General features: G+C 41.2%; 1 protein-coding gene across 14 annotated transcripts in view; it reads right to left on the bottom strand.

The window, feature by feature from the left end:
- The window catches only part of CELF2 (CUGBP Elav-like family member 2), a 373,475-nt gene that overhangs the window by 89,610 nt on the left and 265,804 nt on the right, over positions 1-18,061 (bottom strand). For all 14 annotated transcript variants that reach the window (XM_090134536.1, XM_090134525.1, XM_090134518.1 and 11 more), the window contains one exon: positions 13,104-13,186. In XM_090134536.1, the coding sequence (XP_089990662.1) occupies positions 13,104-13,186 (83 nt within the window). The remainder of the gene's footprint in view (positions 1-13,103; positions 13,187-18,061) is intronic.

The raw sequence follows: 18,061 nt of genomic DNA, 5'->3' as shown, positions 1-18,061 counted from the left end.
AACCTTTCCTGCTGCTGAATTGGAACCTTCAAGCAACTCAGGCTGCGGACACCATTTAGGGTGCTACCATTTGAATATGGTCCACACGAAAACTCACTCTTTCCACATAAATCTCTCTGATTCTACATGAACATCGAGAATGACGTTCAGAAAATCATCAAGAAAACAAAACAATCCTATTCCCCCTTCTCCTTTCCCCCCAAAAATGCAATCCCAAACAAAGTTGAAATGAAATAGATTCTCTTTCAGGCTACTGATGACCATGAGGAAATTTAGTTTAAATGAAAGGTTTTTAAAAACATGCAGTATCTTTTGTAAAACAAAACACAAACTCAGCTGTGACTGAGAGCATAGCTATCAGGATATTAAATGCTTGTTTTGCAGAAGTGTTATTTTAAGATTTATGCTGCTCTGTACTTTGCGTGTATGTCTCCTCTGTGAACTATGCTCTGGGAAAACACCATGTGATTATGCTCAGCAATATCCTCTACCTTTGCCAAAATGAAATTCAGGAAATAACCCTTTAAAGGGAATGACCAGCGACAGTAATGCTTCAGACAAGCAAGAAAGCAAAGCCAGGAGCTCCACCATTTCTTTCACGTTATCTCATCTCCAGTTAGGTTCTCAATTTTTGGATTTCATTCAACGGGAGAGAAATCAGCTTTTACTGCTCCCCCAGTTTCACATCACAGATTTTTCTTTCATTTAAAAAGCGTATCTTCAGCCTGACTCCTTCTGCAGTATGTAAGGTCACCTTGATCCAACAACGCACTTGGTCTCTTCTTCTGATAGAAACTAGAGTCTATTATTTGGCATAAAACTCAAATTCTAGGTTATGGGACTTCTTATGTAAAGCTTTTTTAAAATTCTTGCTGGAAAGCTTTCACATTTGCAGTACAATGTACAAGCAAGAATATCTCATAGTTAAAAAGTGCGATTGAGGTAGGTCTAAAATAAGCCCCCAAAGGATCCAAATTATAACATTTATTGAAATACTACCTTTTAAATTAGAGCAGAGAGTACAAATTATATAAAGCGTTGGCGCCAATGATGCGGTGCTGCTGTAGTTTTGATTTAGAATAGGCTCAGGATAGTTCTGAGTTCAGAATACATTTCTTTATTCACAACTCCCACCTCTCCAGCAGTCACAGCCCTTTGGCCACATTTCTCCCTGTTACCAAAAGCAAACTAATACAGAATTCTTCAAAGGTCACCTATGGGCTCCAAACTACTTGTCTATTTAAATATTGTGGAGAACAGCCAAAACATTCAGGTAGGAAAGGGATTTTGAATGAAGATGTCAAAAATTCTGCTCTCCTGACTGAGATCAGCTGGGTAAATAGTACAGCTTTATTGTTAAACCAGTGGAGCCATAATATTTTATGCCAAATGAGGACATGGCTCGTAAATTCTATTAAAGTTGTCCATGAGCTGAAGTTACAGGAATTTTCCACAACTATCCAGCATCAGCATCCAAATAAAAGCTGTCAATGTTATGCCAATACTCTGCAGTGGTGAAATAATCTGGCTGTGGAGAATGACTGAAAGAGATAGCTCAATATTTTATCCACATATGAAAACAGAACGTTACTGCAGTCTCCAGCTGCAAGGACACACACTGTCCACGTGAAAAAATGAATATCCAGTTGTGTATATATATACAACAGTAAGAACATTCTGTCAAGTAACAATGTCATTTTGAACCACTCTTTGTATGAACTCATTCTCTTCAATTTTTCAGCACCTATATACATAATGTATTTTGCTAGTGCTTTCTTTGGAGTAAAGACAATATATTTTACCAATATTAAACATATACTATGTACTCATACAGCTAATTTTAAGGAATTACAATGTATTTAAATATTGCTTTCAATATGTGCTTGGGAAGTTAAAAAATTAAATGGGCAACATTAGCAGAAGAGTGAGTCAGTTCCAGCTGGCTGTGCTATTTGGACAGAGCTGTGATTAAGTTTTCATTAGTAAAAGGGACAGTATCAGGAACAATAAGGCCAAAATCAACCTGCCTCCACTCATTTGTAAAGTTCTATATTAGCACCTCACCCTGAATATGAACCTTCATGCATTTTTCCAGAGACTGGGCGCCTGATTGCCTTGAAAAAAAATAAACCAACATGCTTCATTTAGTGACTATAAATGCCAGCATGTGAAAAGCTGTCTTCCCTTACTTGTTCTTCATATTGCTTTCTTACTCATTTAGAAGTTTTCTCTGCATTATGCCCCAGGAGTAACATCTTCATGCACAAATTGCCTAAAGGTCAAAGAAATCTCTTTGCAGAGATGGCTTCAGGTGGAACAGCTGGAGTCCAAGGAGAGCTATCAGGAAGGTCCTCTGGTAAAACCAGCGGAGCTAAAAGCTCTTTCATCATTCATCCTACCTGCTCCAGAGTGTGTGTTTTGAGCTACTGGGAATACTGAACTCCCAGTTCCTGAGTCTACTCTATTTTTTCTGAACTGGGCTAATTCAGCCCAAGGGCTGTTGCGACTTGATGAAATAGCAGAGGGCAATGAAAGCAGAGGGGAAGATGGCATGGATGAAGAAGGGAAATATTCACCAATTCACACCCTCTATTTTTGGTTCTCATGTAAACAGGGAGGAAGACAAGTGCCAGATATGAGGGCTGTTAGCTATCATGCCCCTTCTAAACCGGGATCAATCTGTGTTTTCTTTGTAAAATAGATGGGGTCACTAGAGGCAATGGACATGAGCATATAAGCACAGCAATTAAACTTGACTGTAGAACTGTAGTTCTTACTTAGCAATTGCTTTCTCTGATTAATCATACATTTTTTGTACAAACAGGACACTATATCAAGACAAGCATAGCAATTTCTTTCACTTCTTAGCAATTGTAGAAATTAGAAATGAAAAAATCCAGTAACTCATCTGAAATGACTTAACACCAGTATAGGATTATTGCCACTTGTATATTTTCTAATTTTTTCCTATTCCGAACGCCTCTAAGGACTGGGATTTAACTTTGTTTCCTTTAGAAGATTATTCTAATTGGAGAGATACGGCTTTTCCTGATACTTGATCTAAGTTTTATTTTACCTCTTATGACTGTAAATCCTCAATTCTGTGTACAATCAAAAATAATTCCCATTTGTCACTGGCATTTGGGCAGTACAAACACTTGGCCCTGGAGGAAATAAATGCACCGAAACATCCACACTGCTGGGGATGCTTGGCAACATGCTCCCGCAACAGCATTTATCCTCTCTGTTTTTCTTGCAGTATTTGAAATGAACATACTGTATAATAACACAGCACATTTTCCTCTAAGGTATTGTCACGAATTGGCCACAAAATAGTATTAGTCGCTGTCTGGTGGATACTTGCTCAAGTGATGGTCTAGAACACAAACCACATTCAATCATTTGAGCCATTCACAGCTGAATGGAAATACAAAGGTATCACGTACCTCCAGTCTCGACAGGAGGCTGTAATCCCATGGAGAGCTGCTGGCAGCAGTAAGGAACACTAGAGTGTTTTGTTTATTTTCACGGTGGCATTACAAGCTTCACTTACAGAGGTACCTGCCTTTCAGTTCTTAGTTAAAAACTAATCTTATCCTCTGATTAGTGTCTTATTTTCCCCAATCTTATTTTCTACAACTCACTATGTTCTCTATCTTGAAATCAATGATAAGGCTCTATTCATACTTTTAAAAAGATCGTTACAGACTTCCAATTATTCCTTTTAAACATGAGCTCCTTTCTTTCCTTTCTTTCTATTCCCCCCCCCCCCCTCCGTGTTTCTCCTTCAGAAGTGAAAATTTCCATTCACTGCAACAGATTCTTGTAACGGTTGCAAGTGGAACTGGGCGAGCGTTCCTAGCATGAATGACAGAGGCAATGTATTCATGAGATTCCCTGATACATTGCAAATTCCATTTGCAAAGAAGCAAAGTTGCTTATTCTAACCCTCACTTGCATATCCTGCCCCCTCCTGCGCTGAGAGATAGCCCATCTCTGAGCTACAATAGGGCGAGAGCGGGGATTGACTGCAGACTGCTTTAATGCCACTCTTAATGACAACTTGTGAAGATTAGGAAGTTGTCAGAATCAGATATCAGCAAAAGCTCCGGCTTGCTTTGTGAAGTCAGTCTGAATTAATTAATGGGTATCTTTCCTTTGATATCACTTTGATATTTGGCTGCAGCTGGATAAAAATCAGCCACAAAGGAAACCATATTTTGTTTACCACTGCTTAAGACTCTGTTTAGTCCAATGTTTTTCTTTCTTTTGCAGTTTTTGCCTTTTTAACTTTACTGGCACAATGCAACAGAAAGAGACTTTTGTGCATAGATGGAGTTATGGTGGCATGTTTTTCAATGACTGCTCCTCTCTGCTTCTGAAGATATTCAGGCTATATTCTAAAAGCAAAGCCATTACTGATTTCAGCAAAGCTGCAAAACAGATGCAGTGTTCCAAAAGTAAGCCAAGCTTTAGCCTTGCCCACTACTGTACTGCTTTCCAATTAAAAGCTATATAACACTAATGATATTTTCTCTCTGCTTCAGAGGGTGCTGATAGCTCAGTGCATACACTGGCAGTCTGAAATAGGGGCTCTGCAATTGGGGCAGTCTCCTTCTGAAGTTTTCAGGCTATGAATTCACAGCACATTTCAGTGACCCTGAAGGTTTTGGATGTCTACCACAACAATCATATGAACATGTCTGCACGGCGAAGGGGTGCCTGTGCCCAAAAGAATTCCTGAATGCTTTCTAGACTGGAAAAGGAGAAAGGATTGCTCTGCAGACAAAGCAGTGGCTCTCCCATCTGAGCTGATTAAGATGATGATTTATTTAGGAGAATGAGTGAAGTATCAATTATCCTTCTGGACCTGCAAAGAGTATTTTTAATTAGGCAGAATTTAATTGCCCAAAGTAAGCTATGAGCAGGAGGTTCAGTCAAGCCATCCATTTTCGGTCTGTTTTTCAGCAAGTATTATAGGATTTTTAATGACCACAAAGAAGACAAAACTCATGTTTTCCCTCTAATCCCATGTTTGGCACATAGAAAAGCACAGTGCATCTAAACTGTATGGTTCATTACCCAACTGAGATGGGGAAAATCTAGGTAAGAATGCCTCAGCTCCTGGCACCACCACAGGAACACAAGCACTAAATGAGACATTTCAACCCACCGATGGCAACGCATGGAGCCACAGAGCACACTGCATAGGTTTTAGAAAGAAGCAGCACAGCGCACAGGGTTGGACACAACAGCAGAAAGGATGCTGAACAAACACTCTCTCTGTTATAAGCACGCCATGAAGCTCTGACTCTTCAGTCATAACATAACTCAGTTCCACGGACACCAAATATTGCTACTGAGGCAGGTAAATGGCATCCAAGGGCATCTCTAATGATGTTACTTCCTGACGCCTGCAACATTGTTTATGATTTGCCTTTCTAATTTCATTGTTGTAGGAGCAGTCAGACGGCTAGGAAGACTCCCTGAACTATTTTTTCATTACAAAGACAACTTTAATAGCTTGTGTCATGGTGCTAATGAGGCTGACTGAAGCACCTGTACTTTCTGTTCTGGATAACAGAAAACAGCTAACACTAGCAGGAGGATAAATTGCTGCTTAAGAGAGTGCCTGGGCTATTATCCCTAGCTAAGCATCCCACCTAAATCTTGGTGAGCTTTGCAATGGCCTCTCAGTTTTGTGCAGTTTTCCATTCTGAAGGTTCTCCAGCCAGTGGTTTTTGGTTACTCAGCTTGAAATTGATATCCTGTGAACAGATACTCGAGCCTCACTGTAAAGCAGGCTAAGATGTTCTAAGTTGGACAGTAAAACCCAGAGGTATTTTGCAAAGTATTGACCTCAACTGTCCAGAGTTATGGAAATTAGAGGCAAAGCAATGTCACATGTCATTGCAATTTGGCCTTTTAGGGATGGACTTCGCATTAGGAAAACTTGCTGAGGTTAATCCAATATTATGTGTTACTTAGTTTCCATCCCCATATTATTATTATTGCAAAGCTGCACAAAAAAACGCCAAGCTACTCCAAAAGAGGTATCTGAAAAAGCTAGATTGCATCTAACTGCATTTGCAGCTGGGCTGATGTGCTCTTGCTTCTCTGGAAAAAGCAAGGCTCTGATTTGAACAGCTAGGATCTGAAATAGCTTAGCCCACACACTTTGCAGCTCTGTGTCCTCCTGACATTCCCCAGGGTTAGGCTGGGGCATCAGCACCTGAGTAAGGCAGACCAACATTCACCTCCTCCCACCACAACTTCGGGTCAATGAATACTTCCGTCAGGTTATTATTCTACACACTTCCCCATTCTGAGTGAGTATCTTCTAAACAAATAATAAAAATACTTATTAGAACACGGGCTCATAATCAGGTATCACAGTTCCTGAGTCACTGCTCTCAGTACTAGGCAACTGAGTGCTTTCACTTGCTTTCCTTCAGTCCTATGAGAGGTTAATGCTTTCATACACTGGAGAACAGATTCAATAGGAGAGAAGGAGTTCTCCAACCTCAGCTGAGTCCAGTAGTGATGACTCTTCTGGGTCAACTGAAGTTAAATCCTTACAGCAAGTAACCCAGTGTAGATGTGAACTATGTTCTCCTGCATGCCAGAAAGCTATCCTAATGGTCAGGCTGTGATAAAAGGTAAATCTGGCCCCCATCCCTCACTGAGAGACTATAATTATGAATGAAATGTTCTGCTCAATTTAGAGGAGCTATTTTCACTTAGTCAACATGTCGTTCTCCCTGTGCCTGCACAACACCTATCATTTTGCCATTCAGCTGCAAGGTCAGCTGCTTACAGGGAATTTCATTATGTTTCTAAGTCAATTTGTCAGTTTTTACCATTTTAGGTAAAATTGAATTTAGGGCTGACGCTATGTTCTGTGTTTCACAATAATGGTAAACACAAATCCAACCTTTCTATTAAGGTATTTGAATTTAGTGCAAATAGTGATTTATTATTTAAGCAGCAAAGTCAATGCAACTTATCTTTAGAGGGCAGAGGTGGCAGTGATGTATTTGCATAACAAAAAATAACTTCTGAGCTAACAAAACCTACCATTGAGTGGTATATTTGTGAAGTATTTTAAAGGAAGAAATAGGCCAGATTCACTTTCTCAACATCACTCAATGTCTTATAGCCCAATTCCTAGAAATAGGTGCTCCCTGGGGATTCTTCTCTTTCCCATCTGGTTATTTTTATCGTTTAAAAACTTCTACACTTCTCAGATCCTTCATTAAACAGCATTTGGCCATGCTATATGGGCACAGAATTAGTTTAATTTGTCATCATAAATCAATCTCTCCAAGCCCTTAACTAACTTAATTACTCTCTGAATTCCCTTTCTGTTTGTCAAAATCTCTCAAAGTCATTGATATCCCATATTCAGGCTATAATTCAAGTCATATTGGATGATTACCTTTTTATTACAGGTAATTTTTACATAATGTTCATATACTGACAACTCATAAAGCCTAAAGCAGAGAAGCGGGCTGGTTATTAAAATGGTATTCAAGAAAGGAAAGTGCAATATTCATTAGAAATGTACAGAACTCATGCTATAAAGTGCAAATCAGAAATATATGTGTTTTTTTTTTTTGCTTCTTGTTGGATAAACTGCCTTATCAGTGAGTGTACGTGGATGCAAACAAAGCCATTGTAGATGCCTGCCTTTTGTAATAGATTATTGAGATTAAGGTTAAATAACCTCTGCTTTACACACAGTGTGAAACGTGAGCTGGTCTGCAGAGGACTACAAAGTCCCAAAGTGGCTGCTGTTGCCAATGGGCAATCAGCCTGCCATAGGGCAGAAGGAAGGCTCTTGTGAAACAGGACAATGACCTATGTTCTTTAAAATGTAGCTGCACTTATTCTGCATCCCTAAAGCTGCATCCCTGAGGTTTCTTTACAGGTAGCACAAAATAGAGTCTGACAGTGATAGGACAAAGGGGTTGGATGAGGCCCTGATCTAACTTGATGTAATGCGTGGCAACCCTGGCCATGGCAGAGGACTAGAACTGGATGGACTTGAAGGTCCCTTCCAACCAAAGCCATTCTATGGTTCTAAGAACACTTAGGAACAGCTTTCTCTAAGGCAGTCCTATTTCCCTGTCACATAAAGTACATTTCATAAAGCCAGTAGTGATTCTTACGCTGTTAAAAATGAAAATCTTTTCCTTGACAACATCTGGCAAAAAGGGGGCCATTAATATTTTACAAGACAGTTATATCCTACAAATTCCACCTTGCTGTTAAAATTTGAAGAGCTTTCTCAACACTATATTTCTCTGTTGTTACACTCTTAATTAAATTGATGCAGTTAATGTCCCTATTCTCGGCTAGAACTTCAATACAATGGGCTTGCTGCTACTTGGAATATGTCTACCCACTTGAAATAAGAACCACGTAAACCATTAGTCTGTTAAATGCATAGGAGTGTTGACACCTTAATCAGTGCAGGCTGTTAATTATTTTTGTGATAACCTCTCCTATGAGGATGTAAGCAAAGGTATGAGGCAACAAATGATCCGTGTCACGTCAGGTGAATCTAATTCTAAATGCAAAACAACTATGAAGAGACTTAGGACTAGATTTTACCAAAGGATTTTACCAAAGGATTCCAATTGATTCTTGATGTCAAATAGCTTCTGCATGAGAAGGTTCATTTATTCATCTGCTGGGTTTCAAGAACCCAAACCAGTCCTCATTACCCACCTGCAGTTATCTCTTGCCAGGAAATCCTACTTAATGAACTAGTTAGCCAGATAGAGTAGATTCTGTTCTTAAACTGGCATGCATGTTAAAACTAAACTAAAAAAATGCCAGTGCCGCCAACGTGGCTGAGAGCAGTCTCTGCATACAGCCTCTGCATAAAAGCCAATTTTCACAAAGCAGCATATTAGTGTGCTTAAACGTGGGGGGACTGTGATTATTACGTCTAAGTAAAGGTACCAAATAAATTCAGACGTGAGGAATTCACTGGATTATTTTGTTTAGGGAATAGAAGCTAAGTATCTCTAGGAAAGCCAAGAGATTCTTAATGAAGACGAGACTAGTTAAGACCTTGGTTCCACATCTCATCTCAATTACTGCATTCAAATTGAGGTTTTCCCTTTTTTCTCCTCTGCCTTTTAGAATAGAATCCATACATTCATGCAGGAAGAACCTGACTGTAACTTGAATAATGCCAACTGCATCCCTATGGAGCCAGGGTATGAGCTATGCGCTTGCATGCTATACTTGAAAAGCAATATCTAGAAATTCATTTTGCTCATTTACAAGACATAAAAACTACTTGTGATGCCAAGTAAACAGAAGAGAATTGTCCTTATTTCATTGATATGTATCATATATATCAATATGCCTGTATTTTTCCAATGCTGTGTATCTTTTTCTCTGCCTAGTAGCAATGTTACTCTGACAAGTGATATCTAAATGCATAGTTGGGAAAAGATAAAAGTTCCATTATGTGACAAGGAATATTATGTCTAACAGAGAGATTATAATAATCATGAGTAAAAAGAAGATGTTTGATCCTACTTATGCCAAAAGTTTTAAAAAATTTTTAAAAAATACTTTAAATGAATTTTATCCTCAGGAAAATGATTAAAACAAGAAAAGCCTTGAGATGTCAGCTGGTGACATATTTTTCCTCTTTATCTTTCTTTTTTGTTGTTGTTGCTGTGAAAAAAAAGCTGAGAGAACACAGCAAAGTGCATCATTAACTTCTTATTAATTTCATAATACAAAGGCAATTCTGTTAAAATAGTGGTGCTACAACTTTAAATTACAGAACTAGCTTGGTATTTAATGAGAGATTTAGCACAGCAGGGTTTCTGTTAAATTAAGTTGTGCCTTCACATCACAGTGGGAAAACAGGTGTATATTGGTTTAGAATTATGGAAATGTTGACTAATTCCAAGGCTTGTAATCAAACAGCAAGGCACCCTGCAATATTTTCTTCCAAGATTCTGCATTAATCATTTATGTCTGGTCTTGTTTTCTTCATGTCCACTAAAAGGGTGCAGTTCAGAGGAGCAGATAAAGCCTTCGTGTTTTCATGTCTCTGTTAAGGATGAGGTCCACGCAGAAAGATACAGAAACAGAGCATGGCTCAAATACCTACCCAAACTAAACAGAACGGGGTAGATATCATGCTACAAAAATGCTTTTTTGGCTTTGTAAGTGCTCATCCAAAACTGACTTACTGAGCAACATGGAACAAGTCTGCATTTCAGAAATGAAGAGACAAACCAGAAACATCGCACTCACAATCGTTCAGTGCACGCAGTTTTGCAGCAGGATGAGTGATACCTATGCACACGTGAAATGCAGGCAAGCTGCTGCAACCCTGCCTCTGTGTCTGCCATAATTCCATATCTGAAACTAACAAACCACCTGCCTGTTACTCTGTTTTTCTCCTGGGTTGTTTAGAGATGCTTCTTATCTGATGCATGGCTGTATTTCAGCACAAGTGGAAGGCACAGATTGTTTTGTTTCCAAATACACCTCCTTTCTGAAGCTTCTACACAGCACATCTTGTTTACTGGAAGCAAGCTGATGCCCAAATGAACCTGATCCAAATTCATCCCTTGTAGCCTTGACAGATGATTGCTTCCATTTGCTCTGAAAGAGACTGTTTCACACACAGGCTATCCACTACCAATCCCTGCTAGCTCACGGAAAGCTGCTTAGTGGGCCAGATCTAACAGCATGGAAGTTGCTAAAATTCATAGAAGGAGAATCCTGCTCTAGTGAAGTGCTTCAGCACGTATGCCACAACTTTATACTGTGCATAAACAAGGCTATTTTGGGAATATACTGCTGAATCATAACAATATTGCAATTTATGTTGAATGTCAGCCTACAGCACATTCAAAATATAGAATCTGTTATATAATATATGGTTAATTTTCTTTAGTGTAATGAGCTGTTTGAGTTTTTCTCTTTATTAGAGATGTGCCTTTAAGAATTAGGTGCAACGACTCCTCTCAAAATAAAATCTTAAGATCTCAGGCAGCATCAGGATCAGATCATCTCAGGCCCTGGAGTCATGGGAATGTAATTTTCACATTTTTTTTATAAGAAAAGTTGGTAACTTCACATTCAAGATGGAAAAACAGAGCTTGAAAAAGATACATTTTAAAAGACCAAGAACTAGAGTCAGCATTGGAAAAAATATTATAGTTTTGATCTTTATTAAAAAAAATAAAAAATAATAAAAAAAATAGGTGCAGCGGCCTCTTTAACTGTGTCATGTTCCTTAGCTATAAAGAGGAGAAAATGCTGCCCTGCTGAAGTAAGAAGCTCTGCAAAGTTGAGCCTGTTTTGCTACTTGTACATGGGGAGGTCAGGAAAAGAGGCTACACCTCTGAGTCACCTGCTGGTTTAACCAAGACCTTTCAGAGCAGAGCAGCCAACTCTTGGGCTCAGGGAGAAGAGAGGTGCAAGCAAAAGGAGTTTCCTTGCTTCAGAGGAGAGTGATGTACAGATCGACTACGGGGCTTCAGGGTAGGGCTCACACACCCAGAGATGCTGCAGCAGCTCAGGACCACCTTCATTGTTGTGTCCATCCCATTCAGCACAACTGCTTAACTGGAAGCATGATGGAGAGCAGTTACACAATGAGCTGGGTTAACTGCAACATTAGCTGAATTGGGTTACAGAGCATTCATCCAAGGGCTCATCATGTTCTGGCAGTGGGGATGGGAACCAACAACTGCAGCTGCAGAGCCAATGGATGCTGTGATGTGGCTGGAGCTCCAGAGGTCCCTCAACACCTTCCTTTCTGTCCAGTGATGGCCAATCATTCTGTACATCCTCGAAAGCTGAACCTGCCACTATAAGAGTTGACATCAACCCTAGAAAAATTTACTGAAATCTGAAGTGGCACAATTTTTCATTGATTTTCCTGTAGCTAGCTGGTCATTGCAGATTTCCTCCCACTCCTTCCATTTCCATTTTCAAATGATGGAAGAATTCCATTCTACCTCTGTGAATCAGCATGGCTCACGGGTAACTATCCAACATCTCCATGTTGGTCACTTTCATGACAAATGAGGTGACTTTTCTAACAGGACCTGTATAAAGTGGGCCAGCCAGACATGAACTTTTCAAACACATACTGTCTGATTTCACATATGGCGTCTAGGAACTCAAAAAGATATTGGCCACCAGTCCATAACCATCAATCATAACTGCCAGTCCAAACAATATTCCATTTATTTATACAGTGCTGTATAATTTGTTCTTGTGTCTGTAGCCACACACTCTATTCATATACTGGAACATTTGCCAAGCATCAAGGGGGGAATATATCCCCACTCCTTTTATTTTTCCATTCTGGTCCCAGAAGTATTTGTTTGCAAACTGCAGAACAAATAAAAACCATAGAACAAGAAGACTTTAGATTAAAGTCATGCAATTACCAGATATATTCTTCTCTTCAAACCTATAACTCAGACCTGAACTACCATGGGATAACATACGATACAGGTTGTACGATTAGCTCAGTAACACAAGCACAACTGCTTTAACCACCAGTGCAGTGTATCAGCACGAAAAGGGTGCTGAGTAGAGATGGTGGCAGGAATGGTTCTGTTCAAGCAGCAACATGGTACTATGCTATGTGGCTCCCTAATGTGCAGTCACCACACTAATGCACTTGGTTGTTTAGAAACCATGTGTACAATGGCTGCATTTAATGAAGTTGGCTGTATTTTCTCTTTTCCTCTCTCCCTTTTGGAACTAGAAACCTCAGTGGAGCAGTGTTTTTCTGCCATATGTTTCTCCCCCTCCTTCTCCTGTAAAAAAAAAAAAAATTGGATCTACCTTGCACTTCAGTAACTGCCTCCAGTCAGCAGGAATCAGCACTGTTTCCAGCCAAGGGACTTTCTACAGAAGAGCAACTGTCTTTAGAGATAATGCCATTGCTACAGGACTGGCACTGTTACAGGATAGGACATCAGGTTTGCCACCCTCTCTTGAAGAGACCAAGGTCATGTGGGGCACTTAATCAGCATCTCAAGCAAAAGGGCTATTTTCTGGCAACAAAATAATTAGGATCAAAAAGTAAATGTACTCACCCCAGGTAAAGTTTTAATATTGTGCAGTGCATTCTGTGCCTCAAGAGCAGCTTTTCTTGTATAAAATGTTACGAAACAACAACCTATAGAGAGAAATGAAAAGCTTTCAGAAATTAGTGAGTATGATTTGTGAGAGTACAACAGGGAGGCAGAAAAAACAGTGCTTGAACAACACATTATGAAAGCTGGAAATGTGAATTATCACGAGGCTGCCTGAATGACATGAATAAAAGAAAGCCTGTATGGTTTAAAATAAAAAGTCACCCCCTGTGCATTGCATCTATAGCACACCTACATTGTTAGTGAACTGTAATCACTTAGAAATTAAGTTAACTAAAATCCAATTGGCTTTGTACCGTGTAAATAAGGTTATATTTTTCTGTAGGCTCCCCATTATGCTTTGAATATGAGCAACAAGGCAAACTCAAAACAGCGGGCATTCGTTGTTACATCCCAAGCAGAAAATCAGGTTAAGGCAGGACCTTATTTAGAGGGCTTGCCTTACCTATAAGTGAGGAGCTAAGAATCATGAAGTCCAATTCCCGGCTCCACACAGGAACACCACAAATCCAAACTCTGTGTCTGAGAGCGTTGTCCAAACACCCCTTGAATTCGAGCAGCTCAGTGCCGTGCCCACTGCCCTGGGCAGGCTGTTCCATGCCCACCGCCCTGAGGTGCAGACCTTTTCCCTAACACCCCCTGCCCCTCCCCTGGCACAGCTCCATGCCGTTCCCTGGGCCCTGTCGCTGTCACACAGAGCAGAGCTCAGCGCTGCCCTCCGCTCCCTGTGAGGAGCTGCAGCCGCCATCAGGCCTCCCCTCAGCTCCTCTGCTCTGGGCTGAGCAAACCCAGGGACCTCAGCTGCTCCTCACACACCTTGCCCTCCAGGCCTTCCCCATCTTTGTGAGCCTCCTTTGGATGTGTGGGATTGAAACAAACACCGGGAGCTGATCTGCCACAATCAAAAGGCCCTGCATGTACTTCTAGGTGTGCACGGGGCATGGAGGGCTTCCTGCAGAAGGACCTTGCACCCACACTGCAGGCGGGGTGCTGGGCACAATGACGCAGTTTGTGACTTCAACTGACTTCCAGTAGGAGCGAAACCAGCCTGAGATCATCTCTGGTGTGCTTCAGTGAATAATACAAGGAAAATTCCCACTTAGCACCCACTCCGCTGCAACTCTGTCTGTAAGGGAAACAGGTTGGGGCTGTGTGTAGCCCTTCTCCTGTGGATGTGAGCAGTCTCTACGCTAAGAAGTGAGTCTCAAATTCCTTTGGAGCTCTGCAGCAAGTGACCCAACTGGTGCTGGGACAGAGAAAACCTGCTGGGAGGCAGGAGTGGCTGTTGAAGTAAAAACCTACTTCATATCAAAAGAATGATTCCAATTTTACTGATGAACCAGCAAACAATCCTACTGCATTAATCACTGACAGAGATGTATTACAACCCCAGGGAAATGCCACAACCAAACAGAAAGTGCAGTTCTCTAGCCTCATCACCAGCCTTCCTGCTCCCTCAGATAATAACACAGGAGCAATACTTTCTCCTTTGCTTTCACCGACTCCCTGGTGCTTACCAACGTGAAATACCGTGTCACTCCTGTTATACCAGCTTTTTTTCAGCCTCTAAACACTGCCATAACAGCAAAAGGCACCAAGGAGTATGTGCGTGCAGGAGAACACAGCTAGCAGATATCTGGCTGTGTGGAGGAGGCTCACCCTGCACCTCGGAAGGAAAAACTGAATCCAAATTTCCCCCTCTGCTGCCTCTTGCTTGGCTCAAGCTGCGTATTGCACTGTGAATGCTCCCTCTGGCTTTGCAGCTGGGCCAGCGACGACCATTACCTCCATAACAAGCAAAGGTAATAATGTATTCCCAGCTGGAATGCAGTGAGTTTATCCCTAACAGAAAAGCGCTTGCAAGCAGTATAATACATGGACAGGCAGGTAATGCTGACTTAACACAGCTGGGAGAAACACTTCCTGTAATACCAATAGTTTCTTTAAAAGTTCACAGTTCAGGAAAGAGAAGGCTTGATAATTATTTCTGTGATCACTGTTTGGCAGGGATGACTATTATAGACAGACACAGCCTGCAGGGTTTATGCTTTCTTAGAGTACTTCTTAATCTTCTATTCCACTCGTAAACTCGGCAAATTTTAATCGTTTGACACCAAAGTCAAAATGTGAAACAAATCAGAGTTTGTGGCATTTAACTGCACAACTCTGACAAAAGAGCACCATGTATTTCTGTGCTGCCAACCAGCTCCAAAGTCTCTGTCTTCTACTATTGTCTCTCCATTTGGTTTATTAGCTGTTTAATAGAAAGCTTTTTAATCAGAAGAGAGGATTTCAAGGAAAATAATATCAAGTAGTAGACATGATCTTGGAATTGCAGTGTCCTTACCATGGGTCTAAAGAGATTCATTTTGGCTTTGAGCTCTCTGGGTTTATCCTGATGAGAAATTTGAAATCTTTGGGTTTATCGTTCTTGGCACTACGTGAAAGAACTGTGGTTGAAAGATGAATACCTGGTGAAATACCCTTCTAATTAGTTTTGGGAAGTAATAATGCAGTACAGAAAAATGTCTCTGAATGAAGACTGGGAACAAACAGCAGCGCAGTGGGAAACACTCAGATGCTTCCATCAGATCATCAGCCTGTGACAAAGATGGTGCCTCTAAGCTCACAGATTGACACATCTGAAAATGCAGATGGATAAAATTGCTACCTGTGCTCATTTTGCTTGTATCACATTACACAGCCACAACAAAACAACAGACTGTTTGCCATGCTTCGGGGAGAGCATGGACATGAATTGTGGACACTCGATTCTGAAGCTTTCTGACAATAAGGTCGAGGTGGATTAATGAAAAAAGTAAATATGAAAACCTAGAACATGAAAAGTGAACCTGCACACAATCCCAAAGGAAATGCTGCAGCTCAGCCTAAGGAGGCGCTTGCTGCCAAGGTACACACACTATTGCAGCTCCGACAACACAGCTTTGAAGATGCCTTAAGAGTAAAATCCCCTGGGCTCAGTATCACGTGCCATAGGAGAAAGTACCAAATTCAGCTGTTTTTGCAGAAATACCAGAAGGGAGGACTGCTGTGTAAAAAAACAGGGCTAATGTGTGCTGTCCGACTGGTAGCTAGCCCCTGCTGAAGGACAACTAGGACTTTTCTCCATTTTCCCTAAGAAAATGCGATATTGCCAAAGACAAATCAGTGGCACCACTGGAAAATAAAAAGTATATTTCCTAAGAGAAAAGAAAAAAAAACAAACTCAACCCTCCTCTCTGCAGGCCCCTGCACACATAATTGTGGCTTCATCACCAGCAAATATGACAGCAGCTTGAACTCTAGCTAAACTTCTCTGCCATCCACATACCTCAAAACCTGACAGTGATAACCTCCTCTGCTCCTGCTTAGGACAGCTTATAAGGTGAATTGGTTTGTGCTCATGGTTCTGACTATTCTCAATCAGCTCAGTTTAACTCTGATTTAACTCCACGTGAGCTAGAATCTTCTTGACTGAAGGAACAGGATCTCATGCTGACAGCCAGTGCTGCCAAAGCAGCAAATCTCTGCTTTTGTAATGCTGGTTATACTTAGGCTGGAACTGTATTTACTCCATCATACAAGATCTTTGCTCTGTACCTAGAAAAGATAGTGAATGAATCATGCAGATCCCTACAGTTCCTTAAGGACATTGGCAACAACTCTGTGGCTACCCTGCCAGATGCTTGAATAGACTGAGCAAAAGCTGCCACCCAGTGCCGGGCAGCTTCTAATAGAAGCAAATGTGGGGTCTGAAAAACAATGGCAGACAGCAGCCCTGCTTCTTAATTCTTCTGCTGATAAAACACAGTGCTATATACACCGTAATGCTCAACTTCAACACCCCATTGGAAAAAAGGAAAAAGATCTCTTATCTCAGTATGCTTTCTCTTTTTTTTTCTTTTTTTTTTTTTTTTTAATTTTCCCAAAGGAAATTTAGTGCCAGAAAAAGATCTTGAGGTCCCAACTGTTGGGAGAGAGTTGACACATTCAATTTTCCATGACACATTCAATTCACAAGCCCCTGCGCAGTCTGCCAAAGGCACCAATTAGCACCAGAGGTGGAGATTTTTTTATTTTTATTTTTTAACAGGAACCTGTTTAGCAAGACAAAGACAGGAATAAACAGCCTTGCTCATGGCTGGAAACAGTTTTGCTTGAGTCACTGTCAAAGATGGCAGCAACAGATTGCATGGCGATGGTGCAGCCCCAGCTTCACTAACACAACTGTTCAGAAATAAGGCATGGAAAAAAGAAAACAAACGGCAAGGACTCTCACAACACCACATCCACATGTGTAATTATTTGTTGACAGAAAAACTGGGTATCTGGAAGACATTTGTGCACGTTATGGAATGGTGACATACTGCAGAGCTTTCCCCAGTAACCTTCAATCCCATGCAGCACTACGGGCTTGGGGCAGAGTGGTTGGAAAGTTGCATGGAGAAAAAGGATCTGGGGGTATTACTCAGCAGCTGGCTGAACATGAGCCAGCAGTGTGCTCAGGTGGCCAAGAAGGCCAATGGCATCCTGGCTTGTATCAGATATAGTGCAGCCAGCACAAGCAGGGAGGTGATCATCCCTTTGTACTCAGTGCTGCTGAGGCTGCACCTTGAGTACTGCGCTCAGTTTTGGGCTCCTCACTACAAGACATCGAGGCCCTGGAACGTGTCCAGAAAAGGGCAGTGAAGCTGTGAAGGGTCTGGAGCACAGATCTTCTGGGGAGTGACTGAGGGAACTGGGATTGTTCAGTCTGGAAGAGGACCAGGGGAGACTTTATTGCTCTCTACAACTCCCAGAAAGGAGGCTGGGGTGAGGTGGGGGTCAGCCTCTTCTCCCAGGTAATGGCAATAGGATGAGAGGCCTTAGGTTGCACCAGAGTTGGGATTCAGGTTGGA

The sequence above is a fragment of the Phasianus colchicus genome, chromosome 1 (assembly GCF_987193195.1).
Source record: "Phasianus colchicus chromosome 1, bPhaCol1.hap1.1, whole genome shotgun sequence".
Classification (NCBI taxonomy): domain Eukaryota; kingdom Metazoa; phylum Chordata; class Aves; order Galliformes; family Phasianidae; genus Phasianus; species Phasianus colchicus.
The sequence above is the reverse complement of the archived record's forward strand: the minus strand, read 5'-3'. Positions and strand labels throughout refer to the sequence as shown.